Source organism: Lichenostomus cassidix, chromosome 1 (genome assembly GCF_008360975.1).
Source record: "Lichenostomus cassidix isolate B80296 chromosome 1, HeHo_3.0, whole genome shotgun sequence".
Classification (NCBI taxonomy): domain Eukaryota; kingdom Metazoa; phylum Chordata; class Aves; order Passeriformes; family Meliphagidae; genus Lichenostomus; species Lichenostomus cassidix.
The window spans coordinates 38,666,197-38,691,681 of NC_139479.1; the positions used below are offsets into that span (position 1 = coordinate 38,666,197).

General features: G+C 41.5%; 1 protein-coding gene across 1 annotated transcript in view; it reads right to left on the reverse strand.

Annotated features, from left to right (window-relative positions):
- CLYBL (citramalyl-CoA lyase) overlaps nt 1-25,485 on the reverse strand; it is a 166,924-nt gene that overhangs the window by 57,240 nt on the left and 84,199 nt on the right. The window contains exon 2 of the mRNA XM_085057187.1: nt 22,265-22,454. Within this exon, the coding sequence (XP_084913313.1) occupies nt 22,265-22,454 (190 nt within the window). The remainder of the gene's footprint in view (nt 1-22,264; nt 22,455-25,485) is intronic.

Consider the following 25,485-nt stretch of genomic DNA (forward strand, 5'->3'; position numbering starts at 1 on the left):
AAATACAGCTTTTCTGGCTCTGCAAGTACCACCATGATCACTGAGCAGAGAAAATTGCTATAAAACAATACTTTACTTGTCTTTGACTTACAGGTTTGGATGGGCTAAATGAGACTTTTAAAGTAGTGTGTCTAACTTCATTGAAAAAATCCTCAGCTTTTTAGAAGGTCCTCAAAAGTTCACTAAGACACAGCATGTGAAAATTAGTAGCTAGCTCCTTTGCAGAGAAAGGCTGGCAAGCTCGACTAGGAAATACCTTTTAATCATAGTAGAGAGAGTGGCCCTTGGGGAATGGCCCAGATGGGCTTGGGTCTCATGGGCAGCTACTTTGCCCAGCCAGAAACACACAGCTTACCACTAGAACCAAACCAGCTGTTCTCAACCACAAGGCTGTGTAGCCAATGATTGCAAAGGTGTCTTTATCCAGTGCTCTGATCATGCTGGCTAAGGTGACCACACATGTGAGCTTTCCAGATGCATAAAAAAGCATTAACTAGCTGCTCTATGAGGTGAGAGGGCACACTTCCTACCCTGCGTTGCCAGAACATGGACAGCATAGGTACTACCTTACAGATGACAGGGTCTTGAAAAAGAAATACAAACTCTCCTGCACATCCTTACTGGAGCCATGGATGTTGGAGAGATGATAATGGAGAGCTGAGCAGTGCCTGGTGGCAATAGTTTGGAGCCCATGCTGATGACAAAGCTAAAGGAGCAACACTGTCTGGGCAAAAGGCAGGAGGGCTGTGTTCAACAGAGAGCTCCCTGGACTGCAGCATGCCAGCTAAAGCACACAGCCGCTGATGGCCACCCTTTCTCATTTGTCTCCACGGCTGGGCACAGCCAAGTGTCTGTGACAGTGGAGGCTAACCCTGAGACCTCTTGGGGCTCTAGATATTGCCTGCAGCACTGCCACGTGACAGCCTTGGGTCATAGTACCCTCTTTCCCCTCCATGAAATACTCCCAGACCAGAGGGGATATGCAGTTCAGGTGACACAGATGAGTGGGAAGCACCCCATCCTCACAGGAGCCCCTGGTAGCACCCAGCCAAAGGGCAGACCTGATGTTTCTTTAGCAGCCACACTCAGGTCTAGCACAACTCCCATGTGCAATCTGGGTCCCCAGAGCAGGCACAGAGGAGCAAGGCGACAATGAAACCCAATCTTTCCTTCGTCCTTCTGTGACACGGCAGAGGGCCTCTGCATGTGTGTGCTTGCAGCTTGAAGCCAGGCCCTGGGAGATGCAGCAACCATGACTGCCTGAGCACAACATGCCCTGCCAGGCGCCTGCTGGGCTCTGCACCCACCCCTACTGCTAGCCCCCTCACAGTGCAACAATTTACCCTTGAATAAATTAGCAATAATTGGAAATCTACTTCACTGGACCTTACGCAGCATGACTAATGTGACTCACTTTTTAGCTCTGTTCCTTTTGTGTGACTACTCAGCAAAGAGGGTGCCTTAGAAAAGAGAAGAACCAGTAAACTTTATGCTATGGAGAAAGAAATTACAGTCTCTGAAGAGTGATATAAAGGTTTAATGGGTGCTTTGGATGCACAAGAAGCAAGTGTGCTAAGAGTACTGTGGGGCACAATGCTCCTACTGATGGCTTTTTTGCCTTTGTAGCCTTGTCTTTACCTTTTATATGGTGCATGTTAATTTTGGTGGCACAGGGACAAGGCTCAGAGAAGTACATCTCTGCAACAAAGGGAATACAAATCTGCAGAACACAAATAATTTTGAAGAAGAATTCCAGACTTGTGCTATTTACCAGCAACATTTTAAGGGCTGAGTGGGCTGAGAGCTATCAGAACTTCAGCCTTTGTCTTTGCCTAGATCTCTTCTGAGAATGTGGTCAAGCCATTTAAACCCCTCCTTTATGGAAAAATATAACATTAAAGGGTATTTTAAATGGTTAGCAGAGAGAAATTACAGCATAAAAATACAACATGCCAGAAATGTAACTTTTAAAAATGAGAGTATAAACACTGTTAATTCTGGACTGTCGCATACATCCATTTTCTTTCATGAACCTATTCAAGCTCATTGTATTGAGCTAATTGCAAGGCCATGTTTTTTCAAAAAAATAAACTGAGGAATGTTCAGCACATAAATGCCTGTGTAAGCCCTGTAATATAGCACAGCTACAATAGTCAAACAATTTGGCAAACTCTGTGCGCTCACAGTAACTTGCAACCTGGTATATGAAGTAAGCACCATGAGTTACAATACAGAATTTGTGACATAATCAGTGTGGGTTTATTAATGTTATATGCAAATGCCATGTTTAAATATTTATCTTTTGGTACCTGCCAACAGGTATTTTCCATTCTAGGGGGAGTACTTTTCTCTTGATTTATGCACATAATTCCTACAACATGAAGCCCAGATATGCATGCAGAAGGAGAGAAAAATGCATCCCTGTAGCTATAATTTTTTCTAAGACATTAGTGAGACAAGTGTTTCACAATTTCTGTGCAGGATCCTTAAGCAGAAATTGTGGTGCATGAAACAATCCCAATTTCCAAGGAAAAAATTATACCCTTTCATTCTCATAGCAGCATGTAACTAAGGTTTAGATGAGTGAACAGATGCATGCAAAAATCAGCCATGAGAATGGAAAACATTCATTTTCACAATCTGCTAAATCTGCTAGGTATGCATGAAACGAAGCCAAAGAGATCTCCAGCAGAACACAATGTCACAGTCTTGGCACAACAGGGAACTTTCTCAGATGCTGCTTGCGCCAGCACTGGCACTTTTACTGCACAGCTGTGTTTAGAAATCACTGAAATATACTGGAATCTCAAAGAGTTAATAATATGAATGCTACTAAAATATATTCTTTCCACTTCCCACTTTTGCAGGAAATTAGATGTGATTTTTTCTTATTATTGCAGCTACTGCTTTACATGAAGTAAAAAGTTCAATGGTGAGATTTTCCAAGTTTGTTTCCCTCTGCAAAAATACAAGTGCCTTATCAAACCCTTTCAATGAAAATCTGGGGTTGTTTTCACAGCACTTACATGACCCTAGCTTAGTGACCTCACGCAATGCTGAAAAAAAATCCCAAATTTTATATGATTTTTTATATTACTGTTATTCTCAACTGGAGAAGAAATGAGCTTATAATTAGACTGAGTAGAATATATTGAATTAAAGAGTATATTCAAATCTTCTCTTAAGTAGCAGTTTCCCAGAAATAACGCTTCTGACTTTTCAAGGGTGAATTACATGTCTTATTCTGTTGCAGTGTAGATCTTATCAATTTAACTTCACAGCTGGTGCCTGGCCTCCAAAAGCCTGACTCTCTAAAGCCTGAAGAAAGCAACTGCATCACCCTGTCTCATTTCAGCATGTTGAAAACAAGGGCTGTGGGCAAGAAATGATACATGGAAAAGCAGGAAGGGAGGAGACTGTTTCTTTGAGTGGCAGGCTTCATCTGACAGCTCCTTTGTGCCTCCTCTTGGTGTGGGAGTCTCAGGTCCTCCCGCTCTTAAAGAAGGAACCTTTAATGTCTTTTTCCCTAAATACCATTGCTTGGAAGCACTTGGTTTTAGCAGCACCTTCAGGATGAAGACCTTTTTTTGGAAGTGATAGGGAGGGGTTTTCTGCAGAGGTAGTATTGTTTTCTGGTCTCCTGAGGGGATTCTGTCTTTTTGGAAATCTGGCAGCTTCACAGAGAAGGGGAATTTCATAGCTTATCTTTTGGGATCTTGGATCAATTTTAATGGAAAAAAGCATTAAAGGAACTTGTCACATGGATTCTGGAACCACATGGAGAGTCAAGGATGTCTCCACACTCCAAGGCTGCCGCTCAAGCACTTGCATTTATATTTCTTGGCAAAACCTGCATTTATGTACTCACTCGATTTCCAGAACAGGGTGAAAACCAGATGCCCTTCTTTGCACCATGCAGCTTACTCCCTGGGATGTCTACATGAAAGATACTGTGATGATGAGGTTTATTTTAAGGAGGTGGTTGATTGGTAGCCTACAGTGTTGCCCTTTTCATGCCACACTCTGGAAGGAAAAGAAAAACCCTATGAAAGGAGGTGTGCTTGCGCCAAGGCACTCTGTGAAGTATACCTTCCCTCTGATCTATGACCTGGAATCAGTCCCCAGAGGCAGGGAGGTAGATGCTGCCAGGATGGCCCTTGGACTGCTTACAAAACTCTGCTGGAGTCCTTACATGAGGAGGAGGAAAATGAAAGGAGTAGTTTAGAAAAAAATACTTTTGTTTAGGCCAGATCTGTGACCTGTAAAGCTGCCTCAAAAGGGGTACACAGCCTCTATACTTCCTTCAGAGGCTCCATCAAAAGGAATGCCTGGAATCTGCAGCTCTGTGCAGTATAATGTTTCACTGCATACTCTTTTCTCTTTGTTAAGCTCCAGAAGCATGCATTAGAATTTTGTACCTTCTTCAATGACTTACTTGTCCTTTTCTAGGGTATCTCTCTTTCTTCCCATTTAAAAAATTTCCAGTGAAATTTCCACCAGAAGAACAGACAATTCATTTGTATAAGTCAGATGCAACATCAGCATCCAGTTCTCTGGCTTGTCATATAATTGGTAATAATGATTTTTAACAGTGCTTTGGGGAATGAATTTAGGGAATCCAAGCAAAGTCTGCGAGTCTTTCAATATTGTGATGACAGGATGGTGCCTTTCCTACTGTGGTGAATGGGGTGCAAACCCATGCTTCGGGATGCTGTGTCATGAGTTACAGAGATGCTTTCACATAAGTGAAAAACATGTAATTCCCATTCTGTGATAGCCTGGTGCAGCCGCTTGGGAAAAAAGCCACAACAAAAAAAACCTGAACTAGTTCACTGTGGTTACTGCAAAGGAAGCTCTTTACTGAACATGCTGTGAAGCTACCTTGGCAGGCCTGTAGGTTGCTTCCATGAGACTGACAAATGCTGGGGAACCCATTTGCATGGTTCGATGAGTCCATAGGAGAGAAGATGGTGTGCAACTTCGGCAAGCGTTGAAAGCACGAGTCAAGGAAACGTGTAAAGTGCCAAAAGGGAACCGGCAGAACATTACACTTGTATGAAATGGGAGTAATCTCATTACCAGAGGTGATAACCATTGCACCCCTGATGGAAATGCATAATTACTGAAAACAGCTAATCAACAGCAAGAGCAGCAGGGTAGCCAGAAGCTCCTATCTAAACCATCTACTGTGCTTAACCCAGTTGAGCTGCTCCTCCTCCATCACCTTCTACAAAAGGATCAGTAAAACATGCTGCATGTACAGACCCTCACATGTGGGTCAGCCCAGCTGAGCGATACAGTGCTTTAAATTTTTATTTGCAAATAAAGCATGTACCAGTGAAGTCTCCTTCCTAATTCTACAAGATGCTCAATCATGACACATGTGCAGCTGTTCATTTTATAGCTACATTTGTAGATGAACAGAGTTTGGAATAAGAGTGTAACAGCTGACTTCTGTTAAAAAAAAGGTGACAGTAAGCTTCTTGCCTTTAATCTCTGACTTTGAGAAATCTCGCCTTTAATTTACTAACAATATATATGGCTATGAACAATAAGAGGTGGTAATTCTCAGGCTAGTGCTAAGTTCAATTGTTAATGGGTTCTGGGGCCAGCTACAGGAGTGCTCCAGTGTGTTTAATGAAAACAAGTCTGTCTACAGCAACTGCAGTGGGGCCATGAACTTCCATGCTCCCTAGGTCCAGGTGACAGAAACTGAGGAGATCAGGGATCTGGGGCCAGCTACAGGATATAGTGATTGTCTAAGGCCAGATATGTCTGTAGTATGTATGTACAGTGGTATATGTTATACAGACATTGTGTATGTGCATACTACTCTACAGAGAGAGCATGTGCAGCACTGGGAACAGGATTTGCCTGTCATGCTGCCCATGTTTGTGTGAGCACTGTGTTCAGGTGAGCACTGGTCAAGTCGCTACTATCTGACTGTACTGAACTGAATGATCAGCCACTCAGTTTATTCAACATGGTCAGAAAGTATGTATACATATGTATATACACACATATATGAAAATATCTGTATTCAGACACATTAGGAATACTTGCTCAGCCTCACTGATGGTGGAACTGGTACTAACTGGCTGCTGGATTCAGCAGCTTCTAGCACATTGTTTTTTAATTTTACTGATCCCTGCAGTCTCTATCCAAGCACTTCCAACAAAAGGAGGAACTGGCTTGAATTGTTCATCAAATTGCAGCAGGTGAGGGAAGAGTACAGAGGGAGGGAAAAATTAGCTGTTGGCAGTTAAAAGTAAAACATATAATTTTCCAGTTACAACTAGAAAAGCAGGAAAAATCTGCATTAATTGTTTCAAGGTCTTTAAATAGGAAAAGCTGCTCATGGAGCTGGCAGGCTATTAGGAAAACACATAAATGAAAATTTCCCTGGTATTATAGAGATGGTACCAGTTTCATGTCTGCTGAGGATCTGATTTCTTGAGTATGTTAGTAAACTAGGAATAGAACCACATAGGGGGACATGCACTGTGATGCTTGAAAAAAAAAAGCCATAGATCATTATGTATAAGCTGTCCCTGGAGCACAGACATAAATCCAGGTCTGTCTTCTCTTAGGTTCATGCCCTGATCACTGACTAGAAAGTCAGCTTCAGGCCTATATTTGGTCTGTGGCTCAGTTAATATCTACTTATTTAAAGCAAGGTGGAGGATGTCTCTACCACAGGGGTGCATACATACAGATGGAGCAGCAGAGTTTTATTTAGCAAGCAGGGTGTTGCTGTCGTCACTCCAGATAAGAACAAATAGGCCTGCACTCCTGGCTGCCTGGACAAGTTTTCTAACCACTAGGAAAATCATGAAATCACACTTCTAATTCAGGAAGGAAAGGGACCTCAGGAGACCACCTCATCCATCTGCCTCCACAAAGCAGGGTTAACTACCACTCTACACCAGGCTGATAAGAGCCTCACCCAGCCAGAGCTTGGATACTCCCATGGAGCAAGGATAGACCAATGCTCTGGACAACCTCTTCCAATATCTGACCACCTGCATAGGAAAGATTTTATTTCCTTTGTGTCCAGTCAGTATTTCCCTTCAGGCTGTGGCTGTTGATTCCAGCCAGTCTTTGACCTTCCTCATTCCGTGCTTACATGCCCAAGTAATATTTCTCTATTCCTCCTTGGTATTCCTGTGTCCATTTCCTCTATGCTTCCTTTTAGTGTTTGGGTTAAATCAAGAGTTCCCTGTTCAGCAAGCTCGCCTTCTGCCATGCCTGCCTGTTCTTCCACTCTTCAGATGATTTTTTTTTCATTTTGTGCAGATTGTCACTGAAGTCTGACTAGCCCTTATGAGCTCCCTTGCCTTCAGGGGAAGCATAATGTGGAATCTTGTCTGCAAGCTGAAGTCTTGTGTCCTTGCTTTCCTCACTGCCTTCAGGATCAGAAACTGCAGTCAAAACTGCTATTGACTGACAGCTCATTTTCATTCAGGATTCCAGCAAGGCATCTCCCCTAGTTAGTTACTCAGCACTTGCATAAAAATTTGTCTTCCTTGCATTCAAAAAATCTGGATGTTTTGCGACCCATCATATGCTCCTCTCAGTAGATTCTAGCATGGTTAAAGCTCTCCATGAGAGTCAGAAAGAATTTGAGATACTTCCTTCAGTTGTTAAAAAAAAAAAATTGTACCCAGTCTCTCCTTGATCAGGCACCATCAAGAATTCCCATGTTTTGGCTTCCCCTCTGACCCTGATCCATTAGCCTTCAGTAGGCCTTTTACCCATGCCACTATGGACATGACCATTATTTCCTCTTTCCTATCCTAGCCATTTTTAAGTAAAAAGACAATGGCTTAAGTGCTTTGCATGTGTCTCCTGTCTGAATCTGCTAGGCAAATTTTGATTGCTCAAGGACCTCAGACAGAAGATATATTTCTGAAAACCTTGGCATGAAAAAGACAACAAGGTACCAGAAGAGGACAGAAACATTTCTGAGTAGGCACAAAAGCAGACTTTCAAGCACTTAAAAGCACATTCAGGGATTAGCAGTGTGCCTGCAAATTGTACTCTTGAATGTGTCTAAAGTCAACTCAATGTGAAGGTGTCTAAAGTCAACTCAAGGCAACTCTAACATGTTCCACTGCTAAGGATGCTTCAAAATACCTGAAAGTGTGAAGCTGTATGATGAAGGAAGAACAAAATGTATTGTTCATTATATCTATTGATTCTAGCTGAGTAAAGAAAAAACCAGGACAGAACAAGCTGCAGTCATGATTTCATGATAATTACTCAGCACTGGTGAAGCTGCTCCTGAAATAAAATTACCAGCTTTGGCCACTTACTTCAAGAGAGGTGTTGAGAGACTGTGGAGGGCAGTCAAGATGTGAGAAAGCTTTTGCCACTGCTGCATAAAGCAACTTCAAAGGAAATGTGCTAATGTGACAAATGATCCCAAATGGAAGTTCTAGTTTCCCCTGCCTGATAGATTTATCAGTAAAACCAAAAAAGGACACAATTCTATAAATGCTCTGCTTCACTCAAGGAATTGGGCTTGACAGCCATGGCAGATTTGCTACATATACCAAGTTTACTAAGCACTTGTGGAGCTCAGGGTGTAAGAAAGCCACTTGTCTGGCTGACTAGTTGGGAACTTCCTGTGTGTAACTTGCCCATTTAAAAGGTAGCACAAGTTCTCTTCTCTTGAACAGTCATAGTAAAGAAAGGATCTGTAGGCAGCCCCATATGAAACCCCAGGCAAGTCTTCATTGAGCTGGGAGGCTGCTGCTTTGTTCCACTGCTCCTCGGCAGCATCTCATTTGCTTCCCTAGCATTTCCTCACCCCCACTCTTCCACTTACCAAGCCTGGAAAAGACCTTCCTTACCTCCAGCTCCAGCTCCTTACAACCAGCTCACAGATGTCACCTCTGCCACTATCTGGACTTCCTGCCACTACCCATTAAAAATGCATCATATACATTAATATTATTATATTTTTTTGACCTCAGTCAGGATAGCAGGAGGCTGCTTGCCAAGACTATACAGCTTTGAAAGGTGACACTTGTGGCTCTGTTCACCACTAGTAGCAAAATGAAAGCCCAGAGATTTTATGGCAAAAAAAAAAATAAGGGGGGGAGGTGTTTGAGAGCCCTTGCTTAATGCCAAAGAGCTGCTGCTCTTCCTGCAGGAAACATCACCCCCATGAAGCAATGAGCCATGCAATGCTTTGCTATGTAGCACCATATCTCTGTGGAGAGGTGGATATAGGAAAAGGTGATGTCTTGCTGACCAGGAATGGGAATTGCTGTCACAGGCTAGGAGCCAGTTGCTCTTCTGATAGTTTCTGTCAATTCACATCAAGCAGTACACTCAGAGGTTGCTCAGTGAGTGAATCACCTCTAGCTACAAAATAGAGCATGTGAGTGCAGGGCTGCTTGTAAAAGCCTCAAGCACTGAAAATCACAATGCACCTTCACATTTCTGGGCATTTCTTTTCCTCCTCAGCACTTCCACTGTACCTCATGGATAATAAGCAAATTTTACAACATGAAGCCAGATTCTGAGGTCTGGTGCCCTGGCTTGCAATGCTCAGGCGATGCTGCTGCTGTTTCTCATGTGTTGGCCCTGAATGAGCTTCTATAAACCATCTAATCCAGAAAAACACATACTCAGATGCAAAAGTGCTGGGTGGCAGAGCCAAGCATCCTTCATCCCTCCCCCCCATTCAATGATTTCTTTCACAATCAGGCAGCAGGCAGTCACAGCAGGCAGTCACAGCAAGCACAGGATCATCTGGAGGAAGGGTCTTCTGCTCAATAAGTACATTGCTCCCTTGCATCTCCCTCTCTATCTCTCTCTTCCAGAGACTGAAGGCAGATGATGAGTATCCAGTCAAGTGATGTGGCTGCAACTCCCTGGTCCTATAATGGTCTTATTCCAGATAATCTTTCTTTATTTCTCATTTGACAGCTGCTTCCATATGAAAAATGAAGAGCTAAGCCTATTGACACCATATGAAGAGATAGACGAACATTTTAAAAACCACCTGTCATATGGGCCCAGTCTGTATACCTTCCAACTCAGACAGCAAACCTGGAAACAAAATGCCATAGCATTGCTCCTTACTTAAAGGGGAAGGAAAGATAGATCCTTTATCAAGGACCATGCGCTTCTGGGAGACATCAAGTTCATGTCCTTCCTGTCTGGGAGACATCAAGTTCATGTCCTTCCACAGGCCCATTCCACTCCCATTTCTTTGAACATTCTCAGCACCTCAGAGGGCTGTGGCAATGGCTAATAGATACCTGCATGCTTTAAAGCACCAGGCTTATGGACTATTGCATATGGAAATAATAATAAAAAAACACATTTGGAGGACAGATTTTTGAAAAAGACCCATGACAGAGGAAAAACAACTATTTCCCATTCCCATTGGAGTTCATTATCATTGGTGCAATGTGCACAAAACAGTATACATTTTAGTCCTGTCAATGTCAAATGATGTGCATTTTCCCACTAGCATAATGGTTCTAAGGTTCTTCCTCATGGCACTGACTTCAGAGGAGGAGAGATAGTTTGGCAACTTAGAGATTTCACTCTCTCATTTGTAATTACTGAAATTCTCTATTTGACAAGAAGGAAGAAATTTATGAGACAAGATCGATGCCAAAAGATTGTCTGTACTGGGCCAACAACACTGGATATAATGCAAAATCTAGAAGAAATTGTTCATCATGCTTTTGTGACTGATAAGTTTATTAAGTGGATTTTTCTTAACCCTCCAAACAAAAAAAGTACTAATTTCATTATTTCAATGCTGCAGCTGTGAATAAATAAAGCCTCAGGTTCTAACCACAGAGGTTTTAAAATACAGGAGATGCATATTTCACAGTTTTAAATAATAAAAGGTTTGTTCTGCAACAGTGATGTGGACTAAGATTTTTTAATTGAAATATGACATTGTAAATACCCTTATAGCTATTCAGCCTATCAATACTTAGAATAAGGTATTGCAGGACAAGCAATTTCAGTGTCCCACTCATCCTCTGCCTACAGCAACTTTCCCAGAACTGTTCTTCACAATATGTAAGAAGAACTTCACCAGGGTTTCTGTGGAACAGCTTTATGGGCCTTTCAATATACGCATGAGTGTTCTTCGTGCACTGCTGCCAGTCTTTGGCTCCTACAGAGAACTCAGCACCCCAAGAGAGAAGAAGGCCTTGGTGGCTATCCCATGCTCATTTGGATAACTGGGAATTAGTCACAAGGCACGTATAAATCAATGTGTGGGCTAACATATGAATTACCAATTGTGGTATCTCTTCCCACTCAGTGTATTTCCTTTGTATTTGAGGCGGAATATGACCACTCCCAGATTTCACTTCATGCATATTTCACTCAATTTTTCCTTCCTGCAGTATTTGTGCCATTTATCTTGTCCTATATTCACTTTCTTTTTTCCCCTACTTTTGGGAAAAGCATCTAATATCCCTGTAGCATTAGTTTTTCTTTGTTAATGTCAAAAAATGTTAATCCGTGAAGACTTGCTTCCTAGATAATGTTAATTCAGCTGCCAGTTTTATAATAGGATTATGCTTTCCAGGATTTAAAAATCCCACTTGTTAGCTACAAAACAGACTTCTACTAACAGCTATAAAATCTAATTTAATCCCTATTGGCATTAACTAAATAGCTGAGGTATAATTTCTGTCTAGCTGCACTTAACACCCTGCTATTGCCATAAATATATAAAATTCCCTTTGAAGTTATAAAAGAAACTGTTTGGTAGGATAAACAGGGTCTCGTGAGTCCAATCATATGTTATCTCCAAGGCATAACAAATGTTGTTTACATATTGTAAGGATTTTGTGGACAGTGTATTTAAATAGATTCGCCCATGTTTATATGTATTAATTTGCCCTTTTTCTCAAGAAAATGCATATTAAATTATGATCTATAAATATTCTATTTAAAAATAATTGGTTAATGAGTGGAAGATTTGGTCTGTGTGGAATCAAAGCTTAAAATATAACCAAATAACCTGACTAAGCTAGAAATAAATACCAATTTGTTCAACATATCCCCCTTTAATGCACAATTGTATTGTGAAACTTTAGAAGACAAAGTCATCTTAAGTCTGGCACAGAAGCAGCTATTTTGAGGCAATCTAGAAAGAGGCTGTAATAAGTAAGGAGGAAAGAATGAGCAAGCCATGGTTTATAATAATCTTAAAACAAACAGGCAGGATCTTTATAACCATTTGCTCCCAAATGAGGAATAACACAAGGATTTATGGTCTTCTGGAGCTCAGTGATCAAAATAAAGAAAAGTATTTATAATTATTTTCTCTCAATCTTGAAATAACTGGTAAGTACATTGTTCTGGAGAGGGTAGCCCTACTGCACTGCAATGAAAGAAGGATAGCAAAAGAGCCATTAGAGTGATCCACAGTAGGTAGCACTATGTTATGCAGAAGTTAAAATAGCAATCTCAGAGCAACCAAGCTGCCTTAAAGATAGAAATTGTTAGTCAAATTCAAAAAACACTAGAATTTCATTTATGCTTTCAGAGAGATACAGAGTGCTGATCAGACTCCACAGTCCGCTTATCACTTTCCTTATTGATAGAAAAAAAGGCAGTTCATATTGTGATATTATAGTCAAAAAGAAAGATGAACAACCTCAGCAAAGCAGATGACAACATCCAAATCTGTAGCACGTTGGATTTGTACAGTTGTTTTCAGAGAGTTATACAATATACTTTGGACAGTACATTTAGATGTGCTAACAACTGCACATGATCCATACAGATATAAAAACCACTGTCAAAACAGCAACTTTCAAATGCAGCTGGATGTTTTGACTTACCCATAATGAAGAAAATATTTGGCAAGTTTTTCACTTCCTTGAAAAGGAATTTCCTGCTTGGAAGCCCAAACTCTGGGCATGGCAATGTGTAACCTAGGGATGCACTAAAAGCTTTCATGCCCCTGGAGCCTACTGCATACTGTGTAGCCAGCAGAGCTGTTCAGGTTTAGATGGGAATAAACAAATGCATGTAGTTCCTAGTGCTCTGTCCCTGTTTATTATGGCTTTTAGGACAGGGACTAGAAAAATCACAAGAGTTGCATATTGTGTTCTGTATGTGAGTGCACATTAAATTCATGGTTCTGGATGCCCTCCACTATCAGTAAGCTAGAGATTTTGGGTATCAGCTTGTTCCATGATCATGTATTCTTTTGGTGTATAAAGCACAGCTTAACATACAGTCTTTCACAATTCAGAGAAGAAAGTAATTCACAGAATATGTAAAACCCAGGGCTTTACGAAATCTCAATCCATGTGTTTTGTCTTCTGTTGAACAGAGATAAATTGCTCCACTCTAAGATAAAGGGATGTCATGGCATGGGTTTAGCTCATAGTGGAAATGAAAGGCTGGTTTTAGATGGTTCTGTGATGCTTCTGTGCTTATTTTGCAACTAGCACAGTTCACATGCCTTCAATTCAATATATGGTGGTGTATAGGAGGAAGCAGCTCAAACTCCCAAAGGCTTAATTCTGAATTACTAATTTAGACACAAATGTCCTTAATTAACTGTGAAATGTTATCTGAATAAGGACAGCAGAATCCACAGCACTGTCAGTGTTGTGGACTCCTGGTCATACTGTGGAAGGAAATGAGGCTTTTGCACAGGTACTGGTGGTTTAGTTCCCACCACTGAGTGCTAGGATCCTTTTGTCTGGTCTCCAGAAGAATAATAGATGAAACCAAATGTTAAATATCATATGTTCAGCTGACATGTGCCAAGGGTTCCCAAGCCTTGCCATGACCATACACATTCTCACCTTCATCTGCAACTTCCATATATAGTTATGCTGTTTCTTCACCTGACATCAAAAATCTTTTTCTCTTACCCAGCATCTCACTGCATTTCCTTGTTTTGCTGCTTAATAACACTACTAAACCCCAGGTGAATAGGTATTGTTTAAACAGTTTGGTAAAATAAACCACAGCTTTTGCCCATAATCTTCTGAGTATCTCTGAGATTCTTCCCACTCCTCATTATCATGGGACAGGTGCATCTTTGATGACTCCAATGCACTGGGAAAAGTACCATGCATTTCCACCTTTCCTTTCCTACCTGTCTTACCCAAATCAGATCACAGGACCACTATACCACTACCTGTGACTATAGAGATACCTTGTAGACAAGTTTACCAAAGAGGGCAAGGGCTGTATTCTCTGTGTGTCCTACTTTCTGATCCATGTCCCTGTTTATGGCATCTGTGGGCTTCCTCACACTTCACCTGCTGCTCTGTTTTCGAAGTGTGGGCCTTGCAATGAGGAAGAATAAGCAGGGTGGACTACAGATTTTGACTGCAATGGAATCTTAGGTTCAAGACTAGCTTTCAAGATGAACTGCAATGGAAACTTGGATACAAAACCACATTCCAATGCCTGCTGATCGCCAACAAAAAAAGAACACAAAGGAGACCTGGAGCAAATGGTGTGAAGTGCTGAGTACCCCTGTGACTGCAATAGGGGCAGTATCTTTATGTTGTTCTCACCCCTGGTGCCATTGCAGCCCTGACAGCACCACACAACACGACACGACACGACACGACACGACACGACACAACACAACACAACACAACACAACACAACACAACACAACACATGGCTTTGCATACAAACAAGAGTGCCCAAACTTGATCCCACAGATTGTTTCTCAGCTACCCATGTAAATTGAACTTTTTTGTATTAGCTTTTAGATTTTTTGTAGCGCACTTGAAACTCAACATCTCCTTCAAACCAAGTGCTAGATGCTCAATGCCTGTGTAGCCAGGTCCTTCATGCTACAAGAACAGATGAAATATTGAAAATTGGTCCAGAAATGTGTAGCAACACATTCTAGTCCTGCAGTTAGCCTTCAGGACCCAGGTGTGCTGATGTGCCTGCAGGCAGTAGAGTACACACCAAGAGCTGCAGTACTGTGACTTAGAAGTCCATACAAACGTTAACTGTATGTTTTAAAATATTTTCCCAGGTCTATTAACGTATTCCTATCTGAAATCCCTATTAATACTGAGCCAAGACATTTTCCCTAAGTTTCTAGACACCGTTCTGTCAGCAGTAATAGTTATATCAGTACATGTCCAAGTCAAACTTAATTGGATACATCTGAATCAGTGGAAAAGAAATAACTGGCAATTCAAAGGCTCTGCTCGAAGAGAAACAGGCATTACTGAGCTCATTAAGAAGAAAATTGCTGAATATTGCGATCTCCTTATGAATCCTCAAATCTTTATGTAAGAAAGATGATTGGCTTGTAGAGTAAAACAATAGGAACAAAAACTTTTATTGTCACAGTCAGTACTCAGGAGTGGCAGTTCTTCCAGGACCATGGTGGGATTAATGAGGAAATGAAAACACTTTACAACTTTCATAAAAATGTATATTCATCAGAACTCTTCAAGGATCAAAAAGGCCTTGCAGAGTTTCACTGTACAGTTCAGCTTCCTACAATAAACCAGAGAGACTTTTGGACTCCCCAATTCCTACAGAAGAAATTTCCCATGCTACTCAGACTTTTAATAATGGCAAGCCACTGGGGAAAGCAGCATTCCCATTTTAATTTTGTGCATCTTTTGAAGAGAAGTCACCCTACTATGCGCCTGTGTACATTTAATCATTCTCTACACACTTTATCAGCAAGCCTTCTCCCTGTAGGAGGAATACAATTAGGTACAGTACTAATTTATTATAAATAAAGCAAAGACCTGGTAAAATAACCTAGTTATCAATGTTTCATGCAACTGTGCCTATGAAGTACTAGCTAACAGTCTCACTATGAGCCTAGAGAAATACCTGCAGCATTGATAAATCCTAACCAACATGGCTTTATTAAAAAAAAAAAAAAGATTATCATATTATCATCATATAATACAAGAAAACTATTGGTTTTAATTGAAGTAACTAGAGATTTATGGAAACCAACTGAAGCTTTCTTCCACTAATACTATAAAAACCTGCAATAAGATCAATAAGGAAATGCACCTCAACAAAAAAAGCCCTGAATTTCTTTATATATCACACTGACCGGTTTTATGTACTTACCTCCACCCCTAAATTTAGTTGAAGTGTTGTTTTATATGCAAGAGCCTCTTCTCATCAATGGTAAGGAATAAAAAGGTCAGAAGGTCTCAGATTAAGGGGAAAATGGAAAGCAAGGATGCCCTCTCTCCGGCATGCTGTTTGTTCTGACCCCAAGATCAGATCACTAGAGAGATGGAGGAGGCTTTCTCACAGGGAGAAATCTCCATAAAATCAGCATGTTTGTGGATGATCTGCTCTTAACTGTAATGAACTCAGAGTCATCTCTCACATATGTGTTATTCATAATGGAACACTTTGAAAAGTGGTCAGGCTTTAATTCTATTTCTTAAAATGGAAAATTCAAAAGAATTAACTGATTTTTCCTTCTTTCATGACACAGCACAACAATGATCTTTTAAGTGGCTCCAAGATATTAGGTAGGAACATATTTATGCTATGATTCTAAGAGGACATGCTGCAGATTAGCAAAATAGGTCCTTCCCTATACCTCCTCTTAACACAACCAAACTTCCCCACGCTGCTGAGGAAAGTGGGGAGACCAGGAGAGGCTCAGGGGCCACTGCTTCCCCTCTTGAGGAAGGGACATGGGGAAAGGACAGAGCTGAGGCGTCCCCTCCTCCAGCTTCTCTTGCTCAAGTGCTGGAAGAGAGAGCAACTTTTTTCTGAAAGAGACAAAGCAATACAATCACAATTTGCATTAAATAGGGCATAGGAGCTTAAACTCTAATCAGTCCTACATAATTTTACAGTGCAACCCTGAATATCAGTATTTTTTTTTTATTGGATGAATGAGGTCTATATAGTTCCTGAGGAACAACAATAAATTTTCCTGTTTTCAAGTGTTTTATCTTGGGGGACTGCACAGACGTTTCTCAGCCATATGTACACTCCAAGGGATTGCTTTTACACCTCTGATACAAAAAAAACACGAGCAGAGGGAAAATGGGGCTTTGTTTTGATTCTTAATTATAACACCGGCATTCCCCACAGAAAGAAAAGGCCAAATCCTAGCAAAATTCAAAATTTGCCTTAGAGAATTTTCAAAGGTCATCTTTTGCAGGAGGGACTGTGCCCTGCCTGGCCTGATGGCACACTAAAAGAAGCTGCAGGGTGCACCATATATCCCAGTTCTTCAAAACCACCCTGCAGACCACAAACAAGATAAAGCCACAAATAGCATTGGTTTGGAGGCATCAAAATTCTCCACAACTCTTGTCAAGGACTCAGAAGGATACATAAACACTAGAGTAGCAACTCCAGCTGCTCTCTTGCTAGGCTGACCTGGCAGCTAACACCTCCTGAATGTCTTGAAGAACAGCAGCACTAGGACAGGATCCTGCTGGAAAAAATGCAGCTCCAGAAAACTCCCTTATAAGGGTGGTAACCTTACATAACCCATGGGAACTAACTACAAAATCTCAGCTCACTACACCCCTGGAAAATGAAAGCACTGACATGGAAATCTTCCTTACTCCAACGGAAGGAGAAAACTTTTCCACCTGATAGGTCCACCTGACATATAAGCACAGTGAGTAATGCAGCTCTACAGAGAAAAGTTATAGCAAGGACTGCTGGCTTGGCTGAGAGCCCTTGAGACATCTCAGCTCCTATACAGAGATCTTTCAATTTCGTAAGATGCAATTCTGCTTGCTGGCTAATATGAGTCATACAACCATGTCAATGCAGCCATTTTAATTTTTTTTTTTTCAATCAAAATGAAGGCATATTCAGACCTTTTCCTGTGAAGAGCTGAAATAGATATAGGCTATTTTTGCTCTAAGAGTGTGATGCATTTGCGACATATCAACACTGCAATCTGTATTATTTCTAATTTTACAGTTTTAGAATTTTTATTTGAACTGTTCACTTTAAAATATCACCAAGCCCGTAATTCTGAGTAATTTCTTCAAAATGTAGAACAACACTTGAGAAACTTTACATGTACGTTAGTGGCAAAGAAATCCTGTCTTCATCTGTGAATAGTAGCTCAGGGCAGGTAACTTCCCTTTACTAATATTCAATTCTTCCCACAACCAAAACTTAAATTTCTCTTGTTGAAATTCCCAGTGTCTTATAGAGTCAGAAACCTGTAGGGGCAGCTGGAAGTCTATATCATGTCACACTATGCATTTGAACCTCTAAAAAGAGCACATGGGTCCCCAGTCAGGATTTGAGATCGGCATGACTTGTAGGGTATGTTCAGCAAGACTAAAGCTAACTTTGTAAAAGAAATTTTCAGCGACACCAGCATATCTTCCTATCACCTTCCCCATTCTGAATTTTTGAAGACCTCCTACCGCTCTGTCTGGCCCCAAAGGTGTTGCAAAAGCCCCTGTGCTACTCATACCAGGATCAGGTCTAACCCTACTTTCAGGCCTAGTACTCTGCATATTATAACTTTGCTTTTTAGCCATTTCTTCCCACTGGTTCTCCTCAGAAAATTCACTGAAAGATTGTCTCCTAGTGAATGCTGTGAGGTTGTTTCCTTTTTTTCTGATTTAGACAAAATATCAGCTAGAAAATAAGATTGAAGAGAAGGAGAAAGAGATGACACCTGCAGTTGTGGTCAGTCTTGTAGCTCTTGTAGGTAAGAAATGCAGGCACCAAAATGGTAAGGAGATTAGTAAATGGTAAGGTATGAGTTCCCCTCTGGTGCTCTTTGTGAATCATTAGAAAACATAATTGTGAGGGTAAGGCACAGGGGAGGAAATATTTCAAAACTTCATTGAGAGAAAGTACTGCATAGAAAAGAGTTAAATATTTTTATTTTAGGACTGCAGCTTCAAAAGTTGCTACTGCGACCAAATGCAGTTTCGCAAATGTTATCGGTTTCAGTAATAGGAAGCTCATTTCTGAATGAGCAACCAAATAGAGATGCTGACATAACAGATTATTGATCTCTCAAGAGTTTAACCTAATCCTAATATAAGCATCTTGTTAAAATAGACCCATTTAGATGCGGTTCAAACTTGCTGCTGGGACTTGATGCAAATGATCTTCTGTAGACAGGTAAGCTTGGCCCTAGGCATGTGAATCTCCAGTCAGGTCCTGGTTTTCCCCAAATTCAACATTTCTGCGGCAGTTTGAAGGAAGTCCATATGTAGTATTTTAAGTAATATAAGACACAGCAATAAACAGTCAAATTCATCAGTACTGGTTAAGAATAATGAATAAAGGACAGACTCAGCGTTGCTGTGTTTCCTAGAGGGTTTTTTTTCCCCTCATTTGGAAATGACCCATTTGCAATGGGCCACTGAACACTGTACTTCAATGCATGTGCTTGACATATCTTTCACACAAAGTCTCCAAACACCTCATAAACATTAATAAATTAAGCTGCAAGAGCAATAATAATTTCAGCCTCACATTCATAGAACCTACATCTCAAAATCTTTCTGAGTATCTGTGGCAGATCTAAAAATGAAATTCAAACTTCCAATCACTTTGAATTAGGCTTCTCTACTAAATCATGCAATCACACAGTCAAATTCAGGTTGTAAGAGATCTCAAGAGAAAACCCCATCCATCCACCTCCTCAAAGGAGCAATAACTACTGCTCTACACCAGGCTGAACACAGCTGCATCCAGCCAAGGCTTAAATACCCCAGAGAGCGAGGATGCACCACCAATCTGGACAATCTCTTCCAGTCTCTGACCACCTGCACGGGCAAGACATTTTTCACTTGTCTCCAGCCCGCACCTCCCCTCATGCAACCTGTGCCCAGTTTTTTCCTTGCCCCATTTCTGAGCTCCTCTGAGAAGAGTCTGGCTCTTTACCCATTGAGCTCCCCTCAAGGAAGCAAGTCTCCATCAAGACCCAACTCAGCCATCTCATCTCCAGGATGAACAAATTCAGCTCCTCAGCCTCTCCTCCTGTGCCACGATCACCCTGATGGCCTTTCCTGGGCTCCTTCCTGTTGGTCAGTGTCTCTCTTGTCCTGGGATCCACAGCTTGGCACAGGCACTCCACAAAGAGACTGTCAAAATCACGTGCCAGGGAGGGACCCCTTCCCTGGACCTGCTGGGTGCAGCTGTGCCAGCACAGCCCTGGAGGTGGTTGGCCACTTCGGCTGCAAGTAGACATCCCTGACCCTGTGCAGCTTGTTGTACAGCAGCACCCAGGGCCTTTTTGGCAGAGGTGCCTTTCTCCAGGCTTCAGGAACATCCTCCAGCCTTGACCTTTCAGTAATGACAGACAGCAGCTTCATGATGACGGGAGTCAGCTTCCTCAGAGGCCTCCAGTGTGTCCTGTCTGCTCCCAGAGACCAGCATATTTAAATAGACCCTAACTCCATCCTCCCCTACTGTGGCTGCTCCCTCCCTCCCCCAAGTTTTGCTTCTAGGCCTGAGACTGGGCAGACTCTGACAGTAAACCCTGCAGTTTCATGGAGCAGCTCATCCATTTGACTGAGTTTCCTTCTCATTTTTACTACTGATGCACTTGTAGGAGCTACTCTTGTTGTCCTGCTCATCCCTCATGAGTTTTGATTCCCGACAAGCTTTGAACTTCCTCATTCTGCTCCTACAAACCTGGACCACACTTCTGTGTTGGTGCTTGCTAGCCTGTCCCCACTTCTACCTCCTGACTGCTTTCTTTTTGCATTTAAGCTCAGGCAGGGCTCATCTGTCGTCTCAAGTTTCTATTACCAAATTTTCCTCTAATTTCTTTGAAACCTTATACCCAGTGGCACAATTTCACTTCAACACAGCTAGAATTTTACCACCCTTGAGAAATTGCTGTCAACTTTGTCATCTTGATCATAAAATTTTGTTTTTCTGTCATTGTTTATTACAAATAGGTGCTTATGCTATAAATTACTTGACATAAATAAGATGGACCTAAAATATTTCAGTTTGATACACAACTACATCTTGTATCATCTTACAGCAGCAGCCTCTGAATTATGATGAAAAAAAACTAATTCACTGTGACAGCAGATATAATCTTAGTCTTTCAACACAGAACTTTAGCAATTGAAAAATGCTTTCCAATCATCTTCAGAAGCACACAGGAACATTCAGCAGTGCTATTTTCACTTTTCAGAACTAAAATAAGTACATGCAAACTCTGTAAAGTTTTTAATTTCCAACATACCTGTAAAGAGCTGAAGATTAAAGAGAGCACTATCCAAGAGTCCTTCTGGAAAGCATTAAATCACAAGAAAAATAAAAGAATAAAATTTCATCCACATATTTGAAAGGACATGGGAAAATTTTCAAGCCTGTTTTCCTAAGTTTCTGGACTAGACATTTATACTCAAATCCTAAACAACTGCTTGCTGTAGTTTGAAGCACTGAGACACAGTTAGGAAAACCAACAAATACAAAAATGATGTGACAGCAAACTTGCATTCCTGTTCAGAAATAGATCTCACTAGGAAACATTTACACCAATTTCTTGTATACATTGTTTAAGATGGCTCACTTGGCAGTTATGTTTAAGGCTGGACTCAGTGATCTTAAAGGTCTTTTCCAACCTAAATGATTCTATGATTCTAAGAAGTGGAACATACTAAAATGGCTACTTTCATATACTAAAAAAAAAAGCTTTCAAGCGAAACTGAATGTGTGCTTGATCATTCTCTCTTTTTTCACAGTTTAATGGTAACAAAAACTTGGCACAGGTACTTGACACACCTACATCCATCTCCCACACTGCTCTCCATCCCTTTTCCAAACGCTGATATGCTCAGGATCTAACTTCTCCTTCCTTGAGAAACACCCCTAACAGCATTTGCCCCCAAAATTTCAGGAAGCATATCTTTCCAAACACCCCAAGGCTCAAACCCAGACCCATGCTGTTTTGCCCACAATGTGAAGATGCTTTAATTTCAACAACAAACCACCCACCTGGTGATTTTGAGCTAACGCTTCCTTTCCAACTTCTCTTCTTACAGACTGTTTCTTCCTCTTCCCTAAGAAATGTGTTGCAATAATAACAGCATCTCCCACTCTTCTGTGATGACAGCTTATCCCCGCTTACTCACATGGGATCTCTTTGAGTTCTGGATAACCAGATTTTCCCAACGCCTTCACAAAGCCTATCATTGTGACATTACTTTGTATATCTTAAGACTTATCTTTGTCTTTCTGGTTGTCACTTCCCCAAGGCAAAGGCAATGTTTTTCCACAAGTTCTCTTTAGTGCTGATTACATCACACAGATATTTTTTATTTACCTTTCTGTTCAGAGCCACACCATCTTCACAGTCCAACACGGCACAATCTACATTTAGTGATGGGATTTTTCTTATCTTCTTTTCATCATCCGCAGGTACATACAGCACAGCCCGTCTGGGAACATACTTGTGTGATGATGCAAAGCGATAACTAAGCTTAGGAACACCAGCTGGCAGAGGAGAATCCACCCTGTAAAGGATATTGTTGAAATTAGACTTTTGGCTACAATGATGAAAATAATACTTGACAGTCTTTTAAAAGCAAATCATTCCTACCTAGATGGTGGCTGGTTTTGGGCTATTTACATATTTTTTTCCCTTTGGAAGAGTCAAGTCAGGAAGATATCAGTATAACAGTTAATTACAATATAAAACCCCAAACCCACTGTTTTGCAAACAAGAAGAACTTGTTTTGCAAACAAGAAGAACTTTTAAAGAAGTTGCAAACTTAAAAAGTCATCGTGAAGACTTGCTAGGGCTGAGGTTCATCCATGCAGCCTGAATTACACAGCTTGTTCTGGATGCTACGGCAAGTATGAAATACAGAAGGGTGGTGGTTGGTTTTTCCCTGTCATAGGACTCATCTGTAGGATGCAGACTGTGCTGGGAATGGATCAGGACTGCTTTGGGGAGGAGGCTGCTATTTGCCACATTTCGTCCAGGAGCTGGATGGCATGCTGTGAATGAAGCAGGGATGCTGGTTAAAACAAACACAGGTTTGTGAAGTTCATTTTGCAACCTTAGCATTATATCAACAAACGCATTTGCATGCAAATTTTAAATAAGCAAAAGAGATGGAGGGGGAAATGAAGAAAACGGAGTGAAAACCCCATGTAGTGTGGAACCTGGCTACTCTCAGAAGCCTTCAGACCTTCAGATCCACAGCACTGACTTCCATTGACAGAGCTGATAAACCCACCAGCATCAGCAGCAGGTTTTTGGCTGTGGTGTCTTTTAAAATTTGTAAATGCTTTGTGCACCACACTTCAGTGCAGGTGTGAGCCTTTGGTGCCACATGGCTTGAGTGGCTAACATCCCCCTGGCCTGTAGGTGTGAGGTCTGTGGTGGTCTCCACCACATGCTGATATTCCCGGTGAGGGTTTGGTTAACCCACCCCAGGCATGAGCTGGGTTAGTGCATTTGGAGGCTGTGGCACTGCCAGAGTGCATTTGGAGGCTGTGCCACTGCTCTTGAGTGCCGTGGGGAGCTTGCTTTGCTCCATAATTACAAGCACAGAGAAATAAATTACAGAGGGTGCCACGGTGTTTCTTGGCCTTCCAAAAAAACCCCTTGCCTGCTCCTGTTCCTCCCCACTTCATGCTGTACCCACCATGCCTATGCTGCTCCATCAGAAATAAGGACAAAATAATACAATTTACCTTCATACTCAGCACAAGGTACTTACACCACAAAACAATCCTACCATATAACACCACTATGCATTATCATGTATATTATTCAGCACTTTGAATAATGCAAAGCTTTCCTAGCACCATGCTGAACATGTCATTATCGCATCATGTCAGGGACCCAAGCATTTTCCTATGCCCCTCTTAATAATGCTTCCCAAGTTGCTAGGCTTGGATGACACATGGCTACACACCCATGTGGGTTTTCTTCAAAACGAACATGACTAATGCTCTCGAGTGCTTGGAAATTAGTTCAGTCAATCTAAATCAGAGCCAACTTGGTATGTCGCTGACAGACCTCTATAATACTCACCTTTCTAAGCTGAATCTGTTGAAGAGCCCTCTCTTCCCCTAGAGTGTGCACCCTAAAATCTGGACGTAAGACTTGGATTAAAAATGTGAAGAAAGCTTTTATCACATTTTGCCTCAGTAAACTAAATTGAAAAGGAAAACTATTCATCTCCTCTGCTGCCTACAAAAACCATTACCAGCCTCTTTGCAACATGCCCGGTACTACTTCATTCAGCCTAAGAAATGGGACAGCTTGACAGTTAAACAGAAATTGTTTTACTATAAGTGCCAGTGCTATGCTTGTTAATACGTCTTCTTCATCTCTAAGTGCAACAGCTTCAAGACTCAGGTGGTGGAGGTCCTATCAACACCTGGAATTTGCAACTGAGATCCACTGAGACCCTCCAAAGTACTCTCTTTGCCTCTCTCTCACGAACCACTTCATGTCTCCTGCTTCAGGCTGAAGTGGGGATGGTAACAGAACTTGTGGCAACTCAAGTGGCTGTTAGATAAATCCACTTAATCTCATTTTCTTGCAGTAGTACACACTGGAAGAGCAAGGAGGAGGTGGAAGTGTGGTTTATCTCAAATGGAAAGAGGAGGATCTTTTTTCAGTGTGACACAGAGGTCAGTAAAGAAGTCTGCAGTCCTTCCCTAAATATATATGAGGGAACAAAAGTGATTAGTTTCTATTCTCTTTCTCTGATGGCTTCAGCCCTGTGGTTCCCAAGGGCACAAAGGAGTCAAAGAGCTCAGCCCATTAATAGTTAACTCCAGCCTAGAGCCAAGCAGCCCCTGAAGCACCCTTAATGACTGCCTCTCACCAACCCTCCAACCCGCCAGAAACCTGATAGACGTGGCTAACACCATAATCTCAGAGCATGCTGAGATGAGATGTATCTTCTGTCACACGTTTCCCAGGATTGCTTCTGGGCTGTCATCAAACCAAGGGCTGTTTGACCAGCCGTTTTCCCTCTCACTGCTGCAAGCCCCACAAAGGCAGCCCTGCTCTGTATACCACACACAATGGCATGGGTGAAAGCACCATTACATGCAGACCAGATTTAGTCAGGTGCCACCATTGAGGTCTATGACCCTGTGTTTAGATGGAGGAGCAGTACAGCTTCCTCAGCGGACCACCTGACTCCAAAGAAGTGATGGACTTAATCCATTAAAACACCATAACTTAATAGGCTTAATATTGGAAATGCTACTGCCTGGTTACTATTGGTATCTCCTCCTCAGCTAAACAACTTCATAGCCACATGGGCTCAAATGACAGGCTTTTCAGGACACAAACGATTATAAAAAATATACTGTCAGTGTGTCAAATTATTAGTTTTATGGGATATTTTAGTAAGTTGAACCAGGAATCATTTTTTCAAGAGGAATGGCCAGAAAAAAAAATGTATAGGAGGAGCTGGTGTCAGTGGACCAACACAGAATCCTTCTTTCAAAACAAAGAGCTCTAGAAGCATTAATGTAAAATAAGAGTTTTCAACAAGTATCTTTAAATATGTT